This window comes from Oncorhynchus gorbuscha, linkage group LG18, assembly GCF_021184085.1.
Source record: "Oncorhynchus gorbuscha isolate QuinsamMale2020 ecotype Even-year linkage group LG18, OgorEven_v1.0, whole genome shotgun sequence".
NCBI lineage: Eukaryota > Metazoa > Chordata > Actinopteri > Salmoniformes > Salmonidae > Oncorhynchus > Oncorhynchus gorbuscha.
Window position 1 is genome coordinate 35,418,922 of NC_060190.1, and position 21,521 is coordinate 35,440,442.

The 21,521-nt window shown below is 44.4% G+C and overlaps 1 protein-coding gene across 2 annotated transcripts in view; it reads right to left on the bottom strand.

The window, feature by feature from the left end:
• Positions 1 to 1,655: 1,655 nt before the first annotated feature.
• Positions 1,656 to 21,521, bottom strand: part of LOC124002591 (peroxisome proliferator-activated receptor delta-like) — a 43,605-nt gene continuing 23,739 nt past the window's right edge. The window contains exons 2-8 of one of the 2 annotated variants that reach the window (XM_046310127.1): positions 20,143 to 20,582; positions 5,902 to 6,053; positions 5,559 to 5,697; positions 5,188 to 5,393; positions 2,780 to 2,986; positions 2,289 to 2,532; positions 1,656 to 2,121 (exon numbers count right to left, since the gene is read on the bottom strand). In XM_046310127.1, coding sequence (XP_046166083.1) covers positions 1,874 to 2,121; positions 2,289 to 2,532; positions 2,780 to 2,986; positions 5,188 to 5,393; positions 5,559 to 5,697; positions 5,902 to 6,053; positions 20,143 to 20,521 — 1,575 coding nt within the window. In that variant the 5' untranslated portion in view covers positions 20,522 to 20,582 and the 3' untranslated portion in view covers positions 1,656 to 1,873. Of the gene's footprint in view, positions 2,122 to 2,288; positions 2,533 to 2,779; positions 2,987 to 5,172; positions 5,394 to 5,558; positions 5,698 to 5,901; positions 6,054 to 20,142; positions 20,583 to 21,521 lie in introns of both variants that reach the window. The other variant, XM_046310126.1, reaches the window with a different exon arrangement.

The following is a 21,521-nucleotide window of genomic DNA, read 5'->3' on the forward strand; positions in this document are numbered from 1 at the left end:
TGGTGCAGTGCAGACAGTAGGGCCTGGCTGCTGCTGCACTTTCTCGTTGAATGACAGCATATACTTCTTTGAACAATCCAGTTCATAGTTCCCACCCCTACTGTTGACCTATCACCGACTAAGGGGCGTAGGCGTCGGCTACTGAACTTACGCTTGCCTCAAGAAAAGAAAAAAACGTGTGCGTGAACAGCTGGAAAGAACCCTGCCGAACAACAAAACAAAAACGTCACATGTTGTTGTCGTAATATATGCGTGAACTGTTTTGACTGGGAAGCACGAGACCTGCTTCAGAGTTTGGCTTATCGACAGTGCTCAGGTTACAGAACACCGCCTGGCTGAAAAAATACATACAAATAATACTTCAATTATGCATAAGTAATCTAGCGTAAACATAAGTAAAATCATACATGGAAACATCTTACACAGACCCCAGGGTCAGGTTAACCTTCACAGTATGACAACACAGAATTGTCCCATGGTTTTAGACCCAACAGTTGTACACAAAATAAAACAAAAGGTATTGAGGTTAGGAGGTTGTAAGAATCTATAAATGTATATATGTGTGTCCATTGAGAAGTGAGACTGACTGAGTATGTCCATGTACTTCCTGGTCTAACAGGAGGGGAGGGGGCTCAGTGGCATGGAGGGAATTAAACTTTGAATGTACAAATATTATATAAATATTAACTCCTACTATCATACTAACTCCTACTATCAAATATTAACTCCTACTATCAGACAGTGTCTGGGGTAATGACACGAATGGGGGGGGGGGGTGTGAGTTATCAATCAAAACCGTTCTATGATTGGCAGATAAATTGGGAGGTTGACGGGTGTGAATTTGTACTGAAGGTATCCATATGAGGAAAGGAGTTAAGGGGGTTTGGTGATAGCTGATCCCAGGGTAAGGGCCTTCGGAATGGGAAAGGGGACGCCCATGGTTGCCGACGACCCTCTTATTTCTACAGGCAAGCAGAACCATCCCTTTTCTGAATATCAGCATCACAACCTCTTTAGAGAGTTTGTAGCACAAACAAAATGGCAGAACAGTCTGATGATAACCCTGAACTACAGGGTTAAGAATGGGTTGACTGTTGTAAAAAAAAACACTCCTCAGGAGAGACTACAAAAATCTGTTGTATAAAAATAGCAATGCTGATCATCGGTCGAAAAATAGAAGCGGGGAAATAAAAGTAGTCTTGGTTTCGTTGTGGCGTTGGTTGGGGAGCTGTTTGCTATTCTCCTGGAATACCTCTGCACCTTCACCACATTGAGAGCAGGAGACTACAAGCAGTCAACTGTATCAGTCCTGTCCAACCACAGTTAAAAGCCTGCTATACAACAGCATCAATTATGTCTTGAAACAGCTCAAATTAGGTTTTATCATTTCCATATATATATATATATTTGGGACACCCAACCACTTCCACGCATGTTTAATATGTGGTAGGGTGTGTATTACTTTGTATTAGTCCATTGCTCCATTCCCAATCAGAATGTCATTCCGTCCAGTCCAGACAGTCAAGAGACCCTGATGAAGGCAGTTTGCTGCCCAAACTATGGTGATTCTTTAGAAATCAATTGCATCGGAAACAAGTGTGCAGCTATATTCATAGTCATAACTCCCACCAGTCAGCACATTGCCATTTCAGGTATCCGTTTTCCTCAGGCTTTTATTTAAAAAAACATGAGAATAAAAACGCTGACACACCTGACTCAACTGATCAAGGTCGTGATTGATTGGCTGAGGAGTTGAACCGGGTGTGTTAGTGCTGGAACAAAAAACATGCACCCCCTGTGACTCCCACTCACAGGAAACAGGAGTGAGTGAACAGCACCGCTGTTGTAGAAAGCTAAAACCAGTTCAGTCCAGTCAGTACATGTCCTTGTAGATCTCCTGCAGCAGCGGGTGCAGTGAGGTCTCTGACTCAGTCTTCTTAATCTTTTGGACCAGCATGGCGTTCTCTGTGACCAGCTGGCGCAGGTCGGCCATCTTGTTGAGCAGCTTGGGGAAGAGGTAATGTGAGTCAGCGTGGTTGCCCAGCAGGTGCTGGTCTAGGGCCTGCAAGATGCTGTCCTGAATCTCCTCCACCTGCTTGATGTTCATCAGCCCCGGACGGTCTGGAAGAGAGAGAGTGGAGGTGGAGGGAGAGAGGAGGAGTGGTTTAGTATGCTGTATCTCAACTGGTAGAAAACAAACTTGTACACGATTTCAGCACTAAGCTCAGCTTGGCTAGGCTTATTATGACAGTGCATAGTACTGAATTAAGTACAGAACCAGCACGTACCTCCACAGAGGATGATGGCGGCCACAAACAGGGCCAGGTCACTGTCGTCCAGCTCCAGGGCGTTGAACTTAACGGCAAACTCAAACTTGGGCTCCATGATCTCGCTAAAGGGCCGCCGCAGACTGCGCAGGAACTCCCGGGTCACAAAGCCCTTCCCGTTGGCCACCAGCAGCCCATCCTTGTTCATGAGCGAGGGAAGCATGGCGAAGATGGCCTCGTGCACGCCGTACTTCAACAGCGTCACCTGTTGGGGGGGGGGAGGGAGAACAGCAGCCTGAATATCACTAGTCCAACATCAATTTTTTTTATTTATTTTTTTTTACTGGGTTTTTGCCCAGCATGTATACATATTTTATGTTATATAGCCAACTATAGATGACATTCCTGGCTGTACAATGACTCACCCAACAAAACTATGGATTGATGATTTGATTGAATGTTGCTTTACTGTACCTGGTCTTGATTGATAATTGGTGTGTTCTTGTATATACCTGGTCGTTGAGGAAGAGGTCTACAAAGCCGGGGATGCTCTTGGCGAACTCCGTGAGCTCCCTGACCGTTTCCACCGTGGTGCACTGGCAGCGGTAGAACACGTGAACCCCTATCTCCTTGTTGGGCGGCGTCCCGTTGATCAGCTGGTTCCACACCAGCCCGTTCTCAGCCTGGTGCAACGAGTCCATGTCGTGGATCACGAAGGGCTACGGGAGGAGGGGGGGGGGGGGTTATTTAGTTAAGTAATAGCAGTATGACAACACTAAACAGACCTTTCACTTGAAATTGCATTCTGTAAGGCCATTCTGCCTGGGCCTAGTTTAGGAGGACAGTGTTTGCAGACAAGTCCCGTGTGGCTCAGTTGGTAGAGCATGAGGCTTGCAACACCAGGGTTGTTGGTTCGATTCCCATGGGGGACTAGTATGGGGAAGAAAAAACAAAAAATGTAAAAATGTTACTAATGTAAGTAAGTTGCTCCGGATAAGAGTGTCTGCTAAATGACTAAAATGTAAATAAGCACACTGCCAACCTGTAAATCAACTCATGAAAAAGAGTAGGCTGTTCTGAGTGACACCGACATTTGGCCCATTGCCCTGTCCTCCACGATCTCAGACACAACAGTGATAAGGCATCAAGGCAAGCAGGGTTTTTACAACGCACTCATACACAGCAGCTAGGTTGCAACCAACGCTACTGGAGAGCCAGGCAGTGTGAGCAGAGATGAAGTCAGTATAGCCTATGCTCCTTGGTGCTAAAGTGCCCTTCTGGAGTGTAGGCGACATTCTAGTCACTTCGATTAGTGGTGGATTGAAATGACAGAATCAAAAATGGCCATGGAGACAATTTAAGTGCATGGAAATTACTTCAAGGCCCAATGCAGCAGCTACATTATCAAATAATTTCTGGGTAACAATTACAATGCCTTCAGAAAGTCTTCACATCCTGAATTTTTAAATGGATTAAAATGTAGATGTGTCACTGGCACAATACCCCATAATGTCAAAGTATAATGATGTTTTTAAACATTATTACGAATTCATTAAAAAAAATATAAAAAAATAATGTCTTTAGTCAATAAGTTTTCAACACCCTTGTTATCACTGGTATCTCTGTACTCCACACATACAGATAACTGTAAGGTCCCTCAGCCGAGCAGTGAATTTCAAAACAGATTCAAACACAAAGACCAGGGAGGTTTTCTAATAGTTCTCAAAGAAGAGCACCTATTGGTATATGGGTAAAAAAATAATTGAAAAGCAGACATTGAAAATCCCTTTGAGCTCAGGGATGCCACCATGAAGCCAAATGTGACTTTAAAACAGAGTTTAATGGCCAATAACAGACATTGATTAAAGAAGCCCCCCCGCACCCCTCCGATGGGTTAAATGCGGAAGACACATTTTGGTTGAATGCATTCAGTTGTGAAACTGACTAGGTATCCCCTTTCCCTAATTGACAGAGTGAAAAGGAAGCCTGGACAGATTTTTTTTAAAGACGATATTCCAAAACATGCATCCTGTTTGCAACAAGGCCCTAAAGTAATACTTAAAATGTGGCAAAGCAATTTACTTTTTGTCCTGAATACAAAGTGTTATGTTTGTGGCAAATCAAATACAACACATTACAGAGTACCAGTATGCTTATAACCGTTAAGGTCTGGATAAAACGGACCCAGAATGGAGCTAAGCACAGGCAAAATCCCAGAGGAAAACCCGGTTCAGTCTGCTTTCCACCAGACACTGGGAGATTAATTCACCTTTCAGCAGGACAATAACCTAAAAACACAAGGCCGCATCTACACTGGAGTCGCTTACCAAGAAGACAGTGAATGTTCCTGAGTGTCCGTTTGGACTTACATCTGCATGAAATATATGGCAAGACCTGAAAATGGTTGTCCAGCAATAATCAACAACCAATTTGACAGAGCTTGAAGAATTTTGAAAATAATCAAATGGGCAAAAATTGTACAATCCAGGCATGCAAAGCTGTTAGCAACTTACCCAGAAAGACTCACAGCTGTAATCACTGCCAAATGTGATTCTAACATGAAGTGCCTCAGAGGTGTGAATACTTACTTAAATGAGATATTTCTATATTTACATTTTAAAAACACTTGCAAACATTCCTAAAAACAGGTTTTCACTTTGCCATTATGGGGTGTGTCGATCGTGAGAGAAAAAAAAGAAGAAGATTTAATCAATTTTGAATTCAGGCTGTGATAACAAAATGTTGAATAAGTCAAGGGGTGTGAATACTTTATGAAGGGACTGTATGCATAATATTGACATATGTATATTGTATTGAGCTGACCTGGTGTTAATGCATTATATGTATCATTTTTACATATGGATACAGTACTGAGCTGGTGTTAAAAGTATTATATTTCATTTACATATGGATACGCTACCGGGCTGGAGCTATTCTTGCCGGTGAGGATGCTGCGAGCTTTCTTCTTGGTCATGTTGAGGTTCTTCAGGTAGGCGTTGTTGACCCGCTTGGCCAGGGATTTGAGGTCCGAGCCGTTGGGGTTGGTGGTCGGGGCCGTATCTCCCGCCAGAAGGCCCGCCACCAGCTTCCTCTTCTCCGCCTCCGGCATGCGGCCGTACCGGATCGCTGGGAACAACCAGGAAAACCCCTATCAGTGTACATCCATAAATTGGGTATGCTCACAGGGTACACATCTTTGACTTTGTCTAAAGTGAAAATGAGGGAACGGAAAGGTGATCAGTGTGTGTGTGTGTGTGTGTGTGTGTGTGTGTGTGTGTGTGTGTGTCTCACCGTCGTGGGACATGCCCAGCAGCAGGCACTTCTGGAAGCGGCAGTACTGGCACTTGTTCCTGCTCTTCTTCTGGATCTTACAGCTGCGCTCACAGCGCTCGTACTCCAGCTTCATACGGATGGTCCGGCGGAAAAAGCCCTGAGAGAAAGGGTAAGCAAAGGGGTGAATAAAATAAAAAAGCTAAATGTATATTAGATAGACATTTTTAAATGATTAGATATAAAGAGCAGCAGATTTGATTGTAAAAGTTTATTTATGAATTATGCAATGGGCGACTCCAAAACACTGACATCCTGGGAGTCTCCTGGGATGTCCTCATGCCTTCCCTCTCGGCTTCCTCACCTTGCAGCCTTCACAAGCGTGTACTCCGTAGTGGAACCCCGAGGCTTTGTCTCCACAGATCCGACATTCCACGTTGATCCCGGCCCCCGTCCCTTCCTCTCGACCCAGGAAGAGCTGGTCCGACAGCGATGGAGACGACGTCTGGGACAGATCTGGAGACGGAGGTTCTGTTATTACATGGTCCTTTCTGAGTTGAACTAGGGACCGGAGTTTGTCCTGATCACATGACCAGACAAGGAACATCTCATATAAAATGTATTATATTTTGGACTAGTGAAAAGGTCCAATTACTCATATTTCACAATCCACATAAAACATGTGTAATATGAAAGTATTGAATTAATTTCTCTGTAATACTGGAACGACCGTACAGAGCTCAACGTAAGACAATGACGAGACTAGAGTCAAGACTACAAACTAAAAAGTTATTGTTGGTGACACCAGTCTGGACAGTTAGTATGGTATTTATTTGGCTCTGAGTATGACTGGGCTATGTGTCAATTTACTAACGCTACCTCAAGATGTTATGTATATGTGCAATGTGAGCTGTGTGTGCTCATGTCCATGTTTCTATATGTGCAAGTGTGTCAGGAATCTGCTGGTGTGTTCCAGCCAGTTCCTCCCTGGGGTTTGATCTCTGCTGCTGCCTGCCAAAGAGTTCTCCCAGTGGAGCCCAGGAGGTATGCCAAGAATGCTAATGGTTTGTAGACCCCATGGAATTACACTGGCTAGGAGGGACAATCAGATCTCAAGTTACATTCCATTTCAGAATATAGAACCATGCAAGTTTTATTATGTTCTAACCATGAGTTCTGTTGCATCTGTTCTGTTTCTAGGGGGATGTCGCAACACCCTATTTAGAAGTAGAATGGCAAGCAGGGACATTACGTTTTAAGGCCACGTTCCATTTCAGAAATTGGAACCCGAGTGCGTTCTGTTCTATCCACTCTGTTACACTCCACAGAACTAGAGTAGGTAGGACGGACAATACACCTCAATGTAACCATGTTAGAACCATGTTACGGGTGTTCTATTCTATCCATTCTAATTCTAGGATAAAAACCTGAGGGCTGCGCTGCTAGGCCAGGATGAAAGCGTGGGAAACCCAGCACAGTTGGAGCAGGCAGGTTGGGCGACGTCGGGCCACAACAGGAGAGACAGGGGGTCTGAGTTCCTCTGTGTGTGGGAGGAGAGGCCTAGGCGCCTGAGGAATTTATCACGAGGAGAAGTAACACCGCAAGAGCAGACTGACCAAGACCAGCATGGGTGGTGCTCCATGCCTCCTCCATGACCACTTTCCTCTGAGGCTTTTTCCTCAATTCATCTTTCCTCCATTCCTCACATCTCTCCTTGACTCCTTCCCAAAATCCATTGGAGGAGAAGGTCAGAAGGGAGGCACCTTGGATTTTCTCCAAAACAGCTTAGGAGGAGGCGAGGACAGAGGATGCAAAGAATGAGCCATAGTGCGCATGCGTGACAGTCAGTCCAAAAAGAGGGTTTTAATGACAGGGGAATTCAGTCAACTTGCTTTTCTATTTGTATAACCTAGATTCTGCTTAACAGCATTAAACATGAAGCCCCTGATTGCTGCCTTTGAGGTTGTTTTTTTCCTCTCCAAAAGTCACATGCAGGACACACACTGTGTAGCTCTGGTGTGGTTTTCCATCTCTGGTCCCCCCATGGTCATCACTTAAAGGAGCCATCAGCAGTTGCTACATATATTTTTTTTAAACCACACACACACACACACACACTCACTCTCTCTCTATTGATTCCCAAAGAATATTATTAATGAACGCCTCAGGAATTGTCATACCCCATCAGAACCCTAAAATATAAGCTTGTTTTACACCAACGTTTCTAAACACAAGGTAAATGTAAATAAGTACTGTCACAAAACATGGTTAAAACTATCATTTTGATTTCATGGAGGGTCAGTCTTTGCATCCATAGCTCGGTCTATAAATTTGAGAGTGGTTACATTTTACCAGCCCCATCCTTCAGCTTTTCACCAAAACAGGGGTGGGTAAACACTTATTGTTTCTATACTGCTGATTGCAGCTTTAAGAATGATGGTTGCCTGTTGCTCACCACCTGAGAAGAGTGTTATTATAGTCAGTGACAGAGCCTGTTGCCGTGGTGTGACAGAGCCTGTTGCCGTTTCGAGATTAACACTAGATGTTGCTTGTCTGCAGCAATACGGTTTACCTGAAGCCCAGGTACAGTGTGTAATACACGTTGATCTTGAGAAACCAAAAAGCCTAATAGAGCGGAGTGTAGTCACTCATTCTCAATTGTTTAAGGAAAAAAAACCTTAACCGAAAGAGCTCAACTGGTCTGACCTCCGTACTAGACCACAGCCTATCCACACTCCGGTTCTTTTCCGAATTTGCCATCTCCCACCTGCCAAGGCCAACACAAGCATAGCTTTACTGGCCAGAGATGAAAATGTAGGTTGGCAGAGCTGGGAGAGGTGGCCAAATCTGACCGGAATGTAGGAAATAGAAACGTATCCTATAAAGAAGAGTAAAGTAAATCATTTCTGGACCAGAGTTTCCCAAACTCAGGGGCCACTGGTGGAGGAAAGTGGGTACAGTAGCTGGCTGGTGGTTGGTATGATGGCTCAGAGGGAGAGCAGCTCAACGTTAAAAACACCAACTCAGAGCCCTATACCAGGACACACTAAACTGCTCCATGTACTGAGGATGTGTGTGGTTAAGTGTGCATGTGTGCGTATATGTGGATTGTGGATTAGAGATAACAATCTCTCGGCCGTTAAACAAAAACAAACAGCGCTCCGTATCAAAAGGGTATCTGTATCTGGAGGAGAAGTCAGTGGCCCCTCACAAGGACACATGGCTGGCCATTCTAAAAAAACGTTTGTTGGCGAGATCTATTCCTGCAGATTTAAGTTAAGGCTACAGGCCGACCGTTTGTTTATAAGGTAGGCTATGTCAAGGTTGTGAAGGAGTATTGTAAAGCATATTGTGATACAAAACGTTTAAATAAAGTATGATTTGTTATTTTTCTAACCCTGTTTAAGCCATCACAGCTGGGTATGAAACATGTACGCCCAACTCAAATCGGTGTCAAGGGAAACCAGATTTTAACACTGGGGAGTCTTTTCTGAGTAGCTCCATGACGCTTCAAAAATAGATCAAGTGTGTTACGTGAGAAGACATTGTTGCAGTCTTTGGACCTCCTGTGAGGATTTCATCATGTCCCAGCAAAGTGACTTCTTCTCACCACAATCTCAATGGACAATTCATTGTTGCAATGTAATAGTCAAATAAAGCGCTCTCATTACAAGCATGGTCACGTCGGCCCGTCGCACTGTAGGTTGTCCTCCATGGGCCTTACTCAGATATATACAATTTGCAGTTGAAGTATAATGGACCCCGATTCCGACCTGAGTTAAGAACATAATTCCCTTTTTATACACATCTCTTTAAACGTATTCTAACCCCAAACTTAAGAATGAGAATAGCATGCTATTCACCCGCTATTCCGTTTGGGGTGGAGATCTGAGAAATGAAGGTGTGGCGGAGCTGTGTCTACGGATAAGCCGTATTCTGACCTTGACTTAATTCCACCACCTTTATGCACAAGGAGACTATGAATATGGTCGAGGGAACCTGTCGGTTCAAAGTGGAAAAAGCATGCATTTGTCCCCGATATAAATAACAGCATTCTCCATGCAGAGTAATTTCTAAATGGAGAAGAGCTATTGATAAGAGCTAGGTAAACGAGTAGTCCATTTCGAGAAGGGGATTGTAAGTGTACATAGCAATCGTTTTAGACGATTTTTTCCTTATGATCCCTGGAGACATATGAAACCAGCAAACTGAAAAATCATTCAAATGACATGCATTGCGGACCCTTTTCCACAGAGAAATGGGCTATAACAGCTGCGCCGTTATTCCGAATAATAATTGTATGTCCTCATTTACGCGGAAGACATTTGGACACCCAAGCGATGGGGAATAAAACAGCAGTTAATTCATGCGCTTTAGAATGGTTCAATTATAGCCTGTGTTGTGGGCTTCTCTCAGTTTTACTTAAATGTCTAATCATGTTCAATTTGCCACTGTCAGGAGCCACCGTCAGTAATACCCACATACATTTATAAACCGTCACTTTAGTGTTAGTTGTTTAAAAATGTACAGTTTATATTTTGGATCATTCCGTTGACCTTTCCTGTGTCACGTCTGTAAGTTGTTCCTGAGTGTCGCAAGCTTTAGTGGATCATATTAGGCTAACGCTGTGCAATAATGTTGGGACATGTAGCCTATTTGAATCATTATGGAATCCAGATCACACATAGGAGACTAAACTCTGAGCACGATTCACGACGACTGGACCCGTTGTCATACAGTTCCATGATCATAGAGAAATAGGGTAGATTTATAGAGCTATAGTTCAAACCCCATTGTACCATTTCCCCCCCTACCTTCCAATATTTCATGGCTATGACAACTTTCAGGATGAATCAAACCACTAGTTTTTATTTGTCAATATATTTTGACCGTAAAGGCTCTCCAAACCTGTTTTTTTAAATTCATACTTACTTTCCTAAACCTAAAATGTACCTAAAATAATCTACAAAAGTATTTTTAAATCTACTAGTTGGTGCTGAAACAGAAACAACGATGGATAGATGGCAGTCTTTAATTGATCCCTATTTTCTGAACCCGTTCAATAGACTGTCGACAAAATTCTAATTTAAAAAAAAGGTACACCGCATTGAAAAGGGACAGCCTAAGATACATTTTTAATCTGTTGAATTGATTCAGTGCGCACAAGGGAATATCGCCTGCAAAGCATGTTACGTGACTGAATAAGAGAAGTCTGAATACCAAATACTGAGAAGTACATAGGAAAGGCGTAAATTCTTAATTCAGATTCTGCCCCTAAGTCTTTTTGCTGGAAAACATTGATAGGCTACGGAGCACAATTTCTCTCTCAGAGAGTATAAACACAGACAAAATGGAGGTAAAGGCCGACTTTACAGTCAAAATAGTTCTAGATTGCAGATTTTTTTTCTAGATCAGCACACAGTTTTAAAATCAGCACAGCAAGTTCTAGATCAAAATCAAATCTCATTTTCCACATGCTTCGCCAACCGGTGTAAACGAACAGTGAAATGCTTACTACCAAGTCATTTTCCAACAACGCAGAGTTAAAGATAAATGTAATTTTAAAAATTATAATATTGACATAAGGAATACATACACAGTGAATAACAAATAACAATAATGAGTAAAAATAACATGGCTATATACAGGGAGTACCAGTACCGAGTTGATGTGCAGGCATACGAGGTAATTTGAGGTAGCCATTTAAAAAAAAAAACTTTTATTTAACCAGTCAGTTAAGAACAAATTATTATTTTCAATGACGGCCTAGGAACAGTTGGTTAACTGCCGGTTCAGGGGCAGAACGACAGATTTGTACCTTGTCAGCTCGGGGGTTTGAACTTGCAACCTTCCGGTTACTAGTCCAACGCTCTAACCACTAGGCTACCCTGCCGCCCCTATGTACATAGAGGTCGACCGATTAAATCGTAATGGCCGATTAATTCGGGCCAATTTCAGGTTCATAACAATCGGAAATGGTTATTTTTGGATGGTGATGTGCAGACTTAAAAATAAATTTTTTTTTTTTTATACCTTTATTTAACTAGGCAAGTCGGTTAAAAACACATTCTTCTTTTCAATGACGGCCTAGGAACGGTGGGTTAACTGCCTCGTTCAGGGGCAGAACGACAGATTTTCACCTTGTCAGCTCGGGGGATTCAATCTTGCAACCTTACAGTTAACAAGTCCAACGCAATAATGACCTGCCTCTCTCGTTGCACTCCACAAGGAGACTGCCTGTTACGCGAATGCAGTAAGCCAAGTTAAGTTTAATGCTAGCTAGCAACTTAACATATAAAAAACAAAATCATAATCGCTAGTTAACTACACATGGTTGATGATATTACTAGATATTATCTAGTGTGTCCTGCGTTGCATATAATCTGACTAAGCATACAAGTATCTGACTGAATGGTGGTAGGCAGAAGCAGGTGAGTAAACATTCATTCAAACAGCACTTTCGTGCGGTTTGCCAGCAGCTCTTCGTTGTGCGTCAAGCATTGAGCGGTTTATGACTTCCGAGATGAGGCTGGTGTAACCGAAGTGAAATGGCTAGGTAGTTAGCACGCGCTAGTAGAGTTTCAAACGTCACTTGCTCTGAGCGTTCTAGTAGTTGTTCCCCTTGCTCTGCATGGGTAACGCTGCTTCGATGGTGGCTGTTGTCGTTGTGTGGTGGCTGTTGTCGTTGTGTTGCTGGTTTGAGCCCAGGGAGGAGCGAGGAGAGGGACGGAAGCTATACTGTTACACTGGAAGTATTAAAGTGCCTATAAGAACATCCAATTGTCAAAAGGTTAATGAAATAGAAATGGTGTAGAGGGAAATAGTCCTATAACTACAACCTAAAACTTCTTACCTGGGACTATTGAACACTCATGTTGAAAGGAACCACCAGCTTTCATATGTTCCCATGTTCTGAGCAAGAACTGAAACGTTAGCTTTCTTACATAGCACTTTTACTTTGTTTTTGCATTATTTAAACCAAATTGAACATGTTTCATTATTTACTTGAGGCTAAATTGATTTGATGTATTATATTAAGTTAAAATAAGTGTTCATTCAGTATCGTTGTAATTTGTAATATTACAAATAAAGAAATTAAATAATTTTAAAATAAAAATCGTCTGATTAATCGGTATCGGCTTTTTTGGTCCTCCAATAAATCGGTATTGGCGTTGAAAAATCATAATCGGTCGACCTCTAGTACATATACACTGAGTATACAAAATCATTATGATCTTTCCGTGACAGTCTGACCGGGTGAAAGTTATGATCCCTTATTGATGTCAAATCAGTGTAGATGAAGGGGAGGAGACCGGTTAAAGGAGGATCTTAAGCCTTGAGAATATTGAGACATTGATTGTGTTTGTACACTACCGTTGACAAGTTTGGGGTCACTTAGAAATGTCCTTGTTTTTGAAAGAAAAGCAAATGTTTTGTCCATTAAAATAAAATAAAATTGATCAGAAATACAGTGAAGACATTGTTTATGTTGTAAACTACTATTGGAGCTGGAAACAGCAGATTTTCTATGGAATATCTACATACATTTACATTTAGCAGACGCTCTTATCCAGAGCGACTTACAAATTGGTGCATTCACCTTATGACATCCAGTGGAACAGTCACTTTACAATAGTGCATCTAAATCTTAAAGGGGGGTGTGAGAGGGATTACTTATCCTATCCTAGGTATTCCTTAAAGAGGTGGGGTTTCAGGTGTCTCCGGAAGGTGGTGATTGACTCCGCATACAAGGGAAACCGCTAGACTGCGATAGAGAAATACAGAGTTTGATGACTAAGCATAGGCATAGAGAGGCATACAGAGGCCCATTATCAGCAACCATCACTCCTGTGTTCCAATGGCACGTTGTGTTAGCAAATCCAAGTTTTATCATTTCTAATTGGTCATTAGAAAACCCTTTTGCAATTATGTTAGCACAGCTGGAAAATGTTGTGCTGATTAAAGAAGCAATAAAACTGGCCTTCCATAGACTAGTTGAGTATCGGGAGCATTGGAATTTGTGAGTTTGATTACAGGCTCACAATGGCCAGAAACAAAGACTTTCTTCTGAAACTCATCAGTCTATTCTTGTTCTGAGAAACGAAGGCTATTCAATGCGAGAAATTGACAGAAACTCGTACAACGCTGTGTACTACTCCCTTCACAGAACAGCACAAAATTCCTCTAACCAGAATAGAAAGAGTGGGAGGCCCTGGGGCACAACTGAGCAAGAGGACAAGTAAATTAGAGTGTCTAGTTTGAGAAACAGAAGCCTCACAAGTGCTCAACTGGCAGCTTCATTAAATAGTACCCGCAAAACACCAGTCTCAACGTCAACAGTGAAGAGGCGACTCCGGGATTCTCTGGCCTTCTAGGCAGAGTTGCAAAGAAAAAGACACATCTCAGACGTGCCAACAAAAAGCAAAGATTAAGATGGGAAAAAGAACAGACACTGGACCAAGGAAGATTGGAAAAAAGTGTTATGGACAGACAAAACTAAGTTTGAGGTGTTCGCATCACAAAGAAGAATATTCGTGAAACACAAAAACATGAAGATGTTAAGCATGGTGGAGGCAATGTGATGGTCTGGGGGTGCTTTGGTGGTGGTAAAGGGAGATTTGTACAGGGTAAAAGGGACCTTGAGAAGTGATTGGAATTGAGCGATAGCCTTCCTATCACTACAATTCCCATCCTACAAAAGGACAATGACCCAGAGCACAGCTCCAAACTATGCAATAACTATTTAGGAAAGAAGCAGTCAGCTGGTATTCTGTCTATAATGGAGTGGCCAGCACAGTCACCAGATCCCAACCCTATTGTAGTGTATTGAGGACTGCACAACCCATCACCGGGGGCAAACTACCTGCCCTCCAGGACACCTACACCACCCGTTGTTACAGGAAGGCCATAAAGATCATCAAGGACATCAACCACCCGAACCACTGCCTGTTCTAGTCCCTCGACTTCTTGGCACTGACAGAAACATGGATCACCACAGATAACACTGCTACTCCTACTGCTCTCTCTTCGTCCGCCCACGTGTTCTCGCACACCCGAGAGCTTCTGGTCAGCGGGGTGGTGGCATCGGGATCCTTATCTCTCCCAAGTGGTCATTCTCTCTTTCTCCCCTTACCCATCTGTCTATCGCCTCCTTTGAATTTCATGCTGTCACAGTTACCAGCCCTTTCAAGCTTAACATCCTTATCATTTATCGCCCTCCAGGTCCCCTCGGAGAGTTCATCAATGAGCTTGATGCCTTGATAAGCTCCTTTCCTGAGGACGGCTCACCTCTCACAGTTCTGGGCGACTTTAACCTCCCCACGTCTACCTTTGACTCATTCCTCTCTGCCTCCTTCTTTCCACTCCTCTCCTCTTTTGACCTCACCCTCTCACCTTCCCCCCTACTCACAAGGCAGGCAATACGCTCGACCTCATCTTTACTAGATGCTGTTTTTCCACTAACCTCATTGCAACTCCCCTCCAAGTCTCCGACCACTACCTTGTATCCTTTTCCCTCTCGCTCTCATCCAACACTTCCCACACTGCCCCTACTCGGATGGTATCGCGCCGTCCCAACCTTCGCTCTCTCTCCCCCGCTACTCTCTCCTCTTCCATCCTATCATCTCTTCCCTCTGCTCAAACCTTCTCCAACCTATCTCCTGATTCTGCCTCCTCAACCCTCCTCTCCTCCCTTTCTGCATCCTTTGACTCTCTATGTCCCCTATCTTCCAGGCCGGCTCGGTCCTCCCCTCCCGCTCCGTGGCTTGACGACTCATTGCGAGCTCACAGAACAGGGCTCCGGGCAGCCGAGCGGAAATGGAGGAAAACTCGCCTCCCTGCGGACCTGGCATCCTTTCACTCCCTCCTCTCTACATTTTCCTCCTCTGTCTCTGCTGCTAAAGCCACTTTCTACCACTCTAAATTCCAAGCATCTGCCTCTAACCCTAGGAAGCTCTTTGCCACCTTCTCCTCCCTCCTGAATCCTCCTCCCCCACCCCCCCCCCTCCCTCTCTGCAGATGACTTCGTCAACCATTTTGAAAAGAAGGTCGACGACATCCGATCCTCGTTTGCTAAGTCAAACGACACCGCTGGTTCTGCTCACAGTGCCCTACCCTGTGCTCTGACCTCTTTCTCCCCTCTCTCTCCAGATGAAATCTCGCGTCTTGTGACGGCCGGCCGCCCAACAACCTGCCCGCTTGACCCTATCCCCTCCTCTCTTCTCCAGACCATTTCCGGAGACCTTCTCCCTTACCTCACCTCGCTCATCAACTTATCCCTGACCGCTGGCTACGTCCCTTCCGTCTTCAAGAGAGCGAGAGTTGCACCCCTTCTGAAAAAACCTACACTCGATCCCTCCGATGTCAACAACTACAGACCAGTATCCCTTCTTTCTTTTCTCTCCAAAACTCTTGAACGTGCCGTCCTTGGTCAGCTCTCCCGCTATCTCTCTCAGAATGACCTTCTTGATCCAAATCAGTCAGGTTTCAAGACTAGTCATTCAACTGAGACTGCTCTTCTCTGTATCACGGAGGCGCTCCGCACCGCTAAAGCTAACTCTCTCTCCTCTGCTCTCATCCTTCTAGACCTATCGGCTGCCTTCGATACTGTGAACCATCAGATCCTCCTCTCCACCCTCTCCGAGTTGGGCATCTCCGGCGTGGCCCACGCTTGGATTGCGTCCTACCTGACAGGTCGCTCCTACCAGGTGGCGTGGCGAGAATCTGTCTCCTCACCATGCGCTCTCACCACTGGTGTCCCCCAGGGCTCTGTTCTAGGCCCTCTCCTATTCTCGCTATACACCAAGTCACTTGGCTCTGTCATAACCTCACATGGTCTCTCCTATCATTGCTATGCAGACGACACACAATTAATCTTCTCCTTTCCCCCTTCTGATGACCAGGTGGCGAATCGCATCTCTGCATGTCTGGCAGACATATCAGTGTGGATGACGGATCACCACCTCAAGCTGAACTTCGGCAAGACGGAGCTGCTCTTCCTCCCTGGGAAGGACTGCCCGTTCCATGATCTCGCCATCACGGTTGACAACTCCATTGTGTCCTCCTCCCAGAGCGCTAAGAACCTTGGCGTGATCCTGGACAACACCCTGTCGTTCTCAACTAACATCAAGGCGGTGGCCCGTTCCTGTAGGTTCATGCTCTACAACATCCGCAGAGTACGACCCTGCCTCACACAGGAAGCGGTGCAGGTCCTAATCCAGGCACTTGTCATCTCCCGTCTGGATTACTGCAACTCGCTGTTGGCTGGGCTCCCTGCCTGTGCCATTAAACCCCTACAACTCATCCAGAACGCCGCAGCCCGTCTAGTGTTCAACCTTCCCAAGTTCTCTCACGTCACCCCGCTCCTCCGCTCTCTCCACTGGCTTCCAGTTGAAGCTCGCATCCGCTACAAGACCATGGTGCTTGCCTACGGAGCTGTGAGGGGAACGGCACCTCAGTACCTCCAGGCTCTGATCAGGCCCTACACCCAAACAAGGGCACTGCGTTCATCCACCTCTGGCCTGCTCGCCTCCCTACCACTGAGGAAGTACAGTTCCCGCTCAGCCCAGTCAAAACTGTTCGCTGCTCTGGCTCCCCAATGGTGGAACAAACTCCCTCACGACGCCAGGACAGCGGAGTCAATCACCACCTTCCGGAGACACCTGAAACCCCACCTCTTTAAGGAATACCTAGGATAGGATAAAGTAATCCTTCTCACCCCCCCCCCTTAAAATATGTAGATGCACTATTGTAAAGTGGCTGTTCCACTGGATGTCATAAGGTGAATGCACCAATTTGTAAGTCGCTCTGGATAAGAGCGTCTGCTAAATGACTTAAATGTAATGTAATGTAATGTTCACCCCGCTATCATCCAGAAGGCGAGGTCAGTACAGGTGCATCAAAGCTGGGACCGAGAGACTGAAAAACAGCTTCTATCTCAAGGCCATCAGACTGTTAAACAGCCACCACTAACATTGAGTGGCTGCTGCCAACACACTGTCATTGACACTGACCCAACTCCAGCCATTTTAATAATGGGAATTGATGGGAAATGATGTAAATATATCACTAGCCACTTTAAACAATGCTACCTTATATAATGTTACTTACCCTACATTATTCATCTCATATGCATATGTATATACTGTACTCTACATCATCGACTGCATCCTTATGTAACACATGTATCACTAGCCACTTTAACTATGCCACTTTGTTTACTTTGTCTACACACTCATCTCATATGTATATACTGTACTCTATACCATCTACTGTATGCTGCTCTGTACCATCACTCATTCATATATCCTTATGTACATGTTCCTTATCCCCTTACACTGTGTATAAGACAGTAGTTTTGGAATTGTTAGTTAGATTACTTGTTGGTTATCACTGCATTGTCGGAACTAGAAGCACAAGCATTTCGCTACACTCGCATTAACATCTGCTAACCATGTGTATGTGACAAATAAAAATTTGATTTGATTTGATTTATTGAGCTGTTGTGGGAGCAGCTTGAACATATGTTATGTAAGAAGTGCCAATTTTTCCAAATCCCCTGACTCTTATTTTGGTGATGGTTGGTTCTCAGATTATAATAAATAAATAAATAAATAAATATATATATATATATATATATATTTGGATCGCATTTAGAATCTTGGGATGCATATCGTATCGGCACGTAATTATCATGACAACAGAGATTTTTCTGTCACAGAAACCCTAAAAAAAAAAATATATATATATATATATGCGATCCAAACATATTTCTCATGTATGCTGCAGCGGGACAAGAGACCGCCATTAGTCATGGAAATAGGTGCTGAACACAAATTGGCTCCTTATTTTTTTTAAATGTAGAAATAAACTATGAATGAAAAATACTGGAGTTTGTGCAGGTACAGCAAACTAGACCAAAAATGATATTGCTATATCGTCAAAAATAATATCCCAATACGTAACTGTATTGATTGCCCCCATAGGCACTAAGTTCTAGATCAGAACAGTGCTACACTGAACAAAAATAAAACACAACATGCAACAATTTCAAAGATTTTACTGAGTTACAGTTCATATAAGGAAATCAGTCATTTTAAATAAATAAATTAGGCCCTAATCTATGGATTTCACATGACTGGGAATTGGACACGGATAACTTTTTAAAAAGAAAGTAGGGGTGTTGATCAGAAAACAAGTCAGTATCTGGTGTGATCATCATTTGCCTCATGCAGCGATCAGGCTGTTGATTGTGGCCTGTGGAATGACTGTGCAAAGTTGCTGGATATTGGCAGGAACTGGAACACTGTCATATAGCTCGATCCAGAGCATCCCAAACATGCTCAATGTGTGACATGTCTGCTGAGTATGCAGACCATAGAAGAACTGGTATATTTTCAGCTTCCAGGAATTGTGTACAGATCCTTGCGACATGGGGCTGAGCATTATCATGCTGAAACATGAGGTGATTGTGGACGATGAATGACATGACAATGGGCCTCAGGATTCAAATTGCCATTGATAAAATTCCATTTTAGTCGACGTACATAGCATATGCCTGCCCATAACAGAACCGCACTGGCACCATGGGGCACTCTGTACACAACGTTGGCATCAGCAAACCGCTCGCTCACATGGCACCATACACACCGTCTGCCCGGTATAGTTGAAACCGAGAATGATTCGTGAAGAACACACTTCTTCAGCGTGCCAGTGGCCATAAAAGGGTGAGCATTTTCCCACTGAAGTCAGTTACAACACCAAACTGCAGTCAGGTCAAGACCCTGGTGAGGACGACAAGCATGCAGATGGGCTTCCCTGAGACAATTTCTGACAGTTCGTGCAGAATTGTTTTGCTTGTGCAAACCCAGTTTCATCAGCTGCCTGGGTGCTTGTTCCAGACGATCCTGCAGGTGAAGAAGCGGGATGTGGAGGTCTTGGACTGGCGTGGTTACACGTGGTCTGTGGTTGTAAGGCTGGTTGGACGTACTAACAAATTCTCTAAAACGACATTGGAGGCGGCTTATGGTAGAGAAATTAACATTCAATTCTCTGGCAACAGCTCTGGTGGACATTCCTACCATCAGTTGCACTACAATTGCACGCTCCCTCAAAACATCAGACATTTGTGTGACAAAATTGCATGTTTTAGAGTTGTCTTTATTGCATGGAAGTAAACAAACATGTGCACTAAATTTGAGAGAAATAAGCTTTTTATGCATATGGAATATTTCTAGGATCTTTTATTTCAGCTCACGAAACTTGGGACCAGCACTTTACATGTTGTGTTTATATTTTTGTTCAATATAGATCAGAATACTGAGTTTTAGATTGGAACATGGTTTTTTAAAGTCAAGTTAACGAGGGGACTCGTTATAGGAGCCATGTCTAAAAGTAAACGTCAAAGGGAATTTACTGTGTGAGGAGTGAAAGGTGATGCTGTGTGTTCATGCTATAAAGAACAGCCCTGTCACTGACTGATCAACACAGACGTAGCACACACATTTCACTAATAATCTTCAACTAGTACAAAGCTATCGAAGTTATGATTCTGTCCAGTTGAGATTCCAGTTGTGTGAGTGTGAGGGAGTGTGTGCGTCTCTCTCACCTGTGCAGCTGCTGGAGGGGGCAGGGCTATCCGTATTGGAGGTGCTCTGGCTGTTACTACTCCCCTTCTGTTTCCCCTCCTCTATCTCCTGATCCTGAGAGCCCATTTCCCAGGAGCAAAGGACGTCCTCCCCCTCAGGCGACACCTCCGCTCCTCTCTTCCCCTCAGTATCCCATTTGCCCAGCCCCTTTGGTTTCAGTTCCTTCAAGGCTGACTCCGGCTCCTTCTCTCCGTCCGAGGTGTACTCCCCATGTGGGGAGGCTGTCCTGTTCTGGCAGACACCCCCCTTCCTTACAGAACCCCCGACACGCCGCTTCCGATCCCGCCGAGCATCGTCGCTCCTGACCGGCGCCAAGATGGTGGCCCTGGTGCCCTCCATGCCGCTGTGTGGCTTCCCCTGACTCTCAGCCACCCTCGATCATGGTGTCACCATTCCCGCCCTGTTGGTGAGGAGTGGAACAGCCAGTTAGTACAGATCTGTTACAGATTGGTAACAGGAATGGTTTATTCCAAATTGGTGGTGGTTCAGGAGGATACATTGGTGTGTTGCAACCAATCGGAGCGGTTCTCACAGAATACAGTTCAATCGGAATGCCCTTTACAAATCGAGACATCCAATTAGATCCATGAAACACTTCTCAACGTTGTTTTAACTGGAGAGATAATGAAAGGCGTCCATGTAAGTGTAACGGGCACAGTCTCTTCTGGAAACACTTGTCATAAGAAGCTTTGACCTGGTCCCATTCAACAGAACCCTCCACAGCTGAGACAGCCTCACCCAGTGCACCTCCAAACCAGAAAGACAGAAAGAGCCTCCCCATAGACACAGCATATGGGCCAGGTTAGAGGTCTCCGATGCAGGCCTGGAGTTGGCTCGCTGCAGATGAGCACCAGCTGTTAAACTCTAAACAACTGTAATTGATCCAGCTAACCACTAACAGAGGGAGTGGAAAAAAATGGGGGGGGGATAGAGAAGTAAGCAAAAAAATAAAATGATGCACCGACACACGCAGTGTAAATTCTGCGTCATTGTGTGCCAGAAAGGGAGGAGAGTGGGTGTATGCATGAGAAAAATACACACACACACACACACACACACACACACACACACACACACACACACACACACACACACACACACACACACACACACACACACACACACACACACACACACACACGAGTAGGCTAGCCTCCAGGTCACAGCACGTGTGGGCCATGGGGCAGGCAAGGCTGTTTTTCTTCTACAGACACCTGTTGTTGGGAGGGAGAGCCCAAGGTCTGAGTGTCTGGTGTTGTCTGAGCTAAAGACGCTCTGCGTGCTGTGTGTGTGTGTAGGGACGATCTGCTCTTAGGATCAGCCAGAGCCACTGACCTTT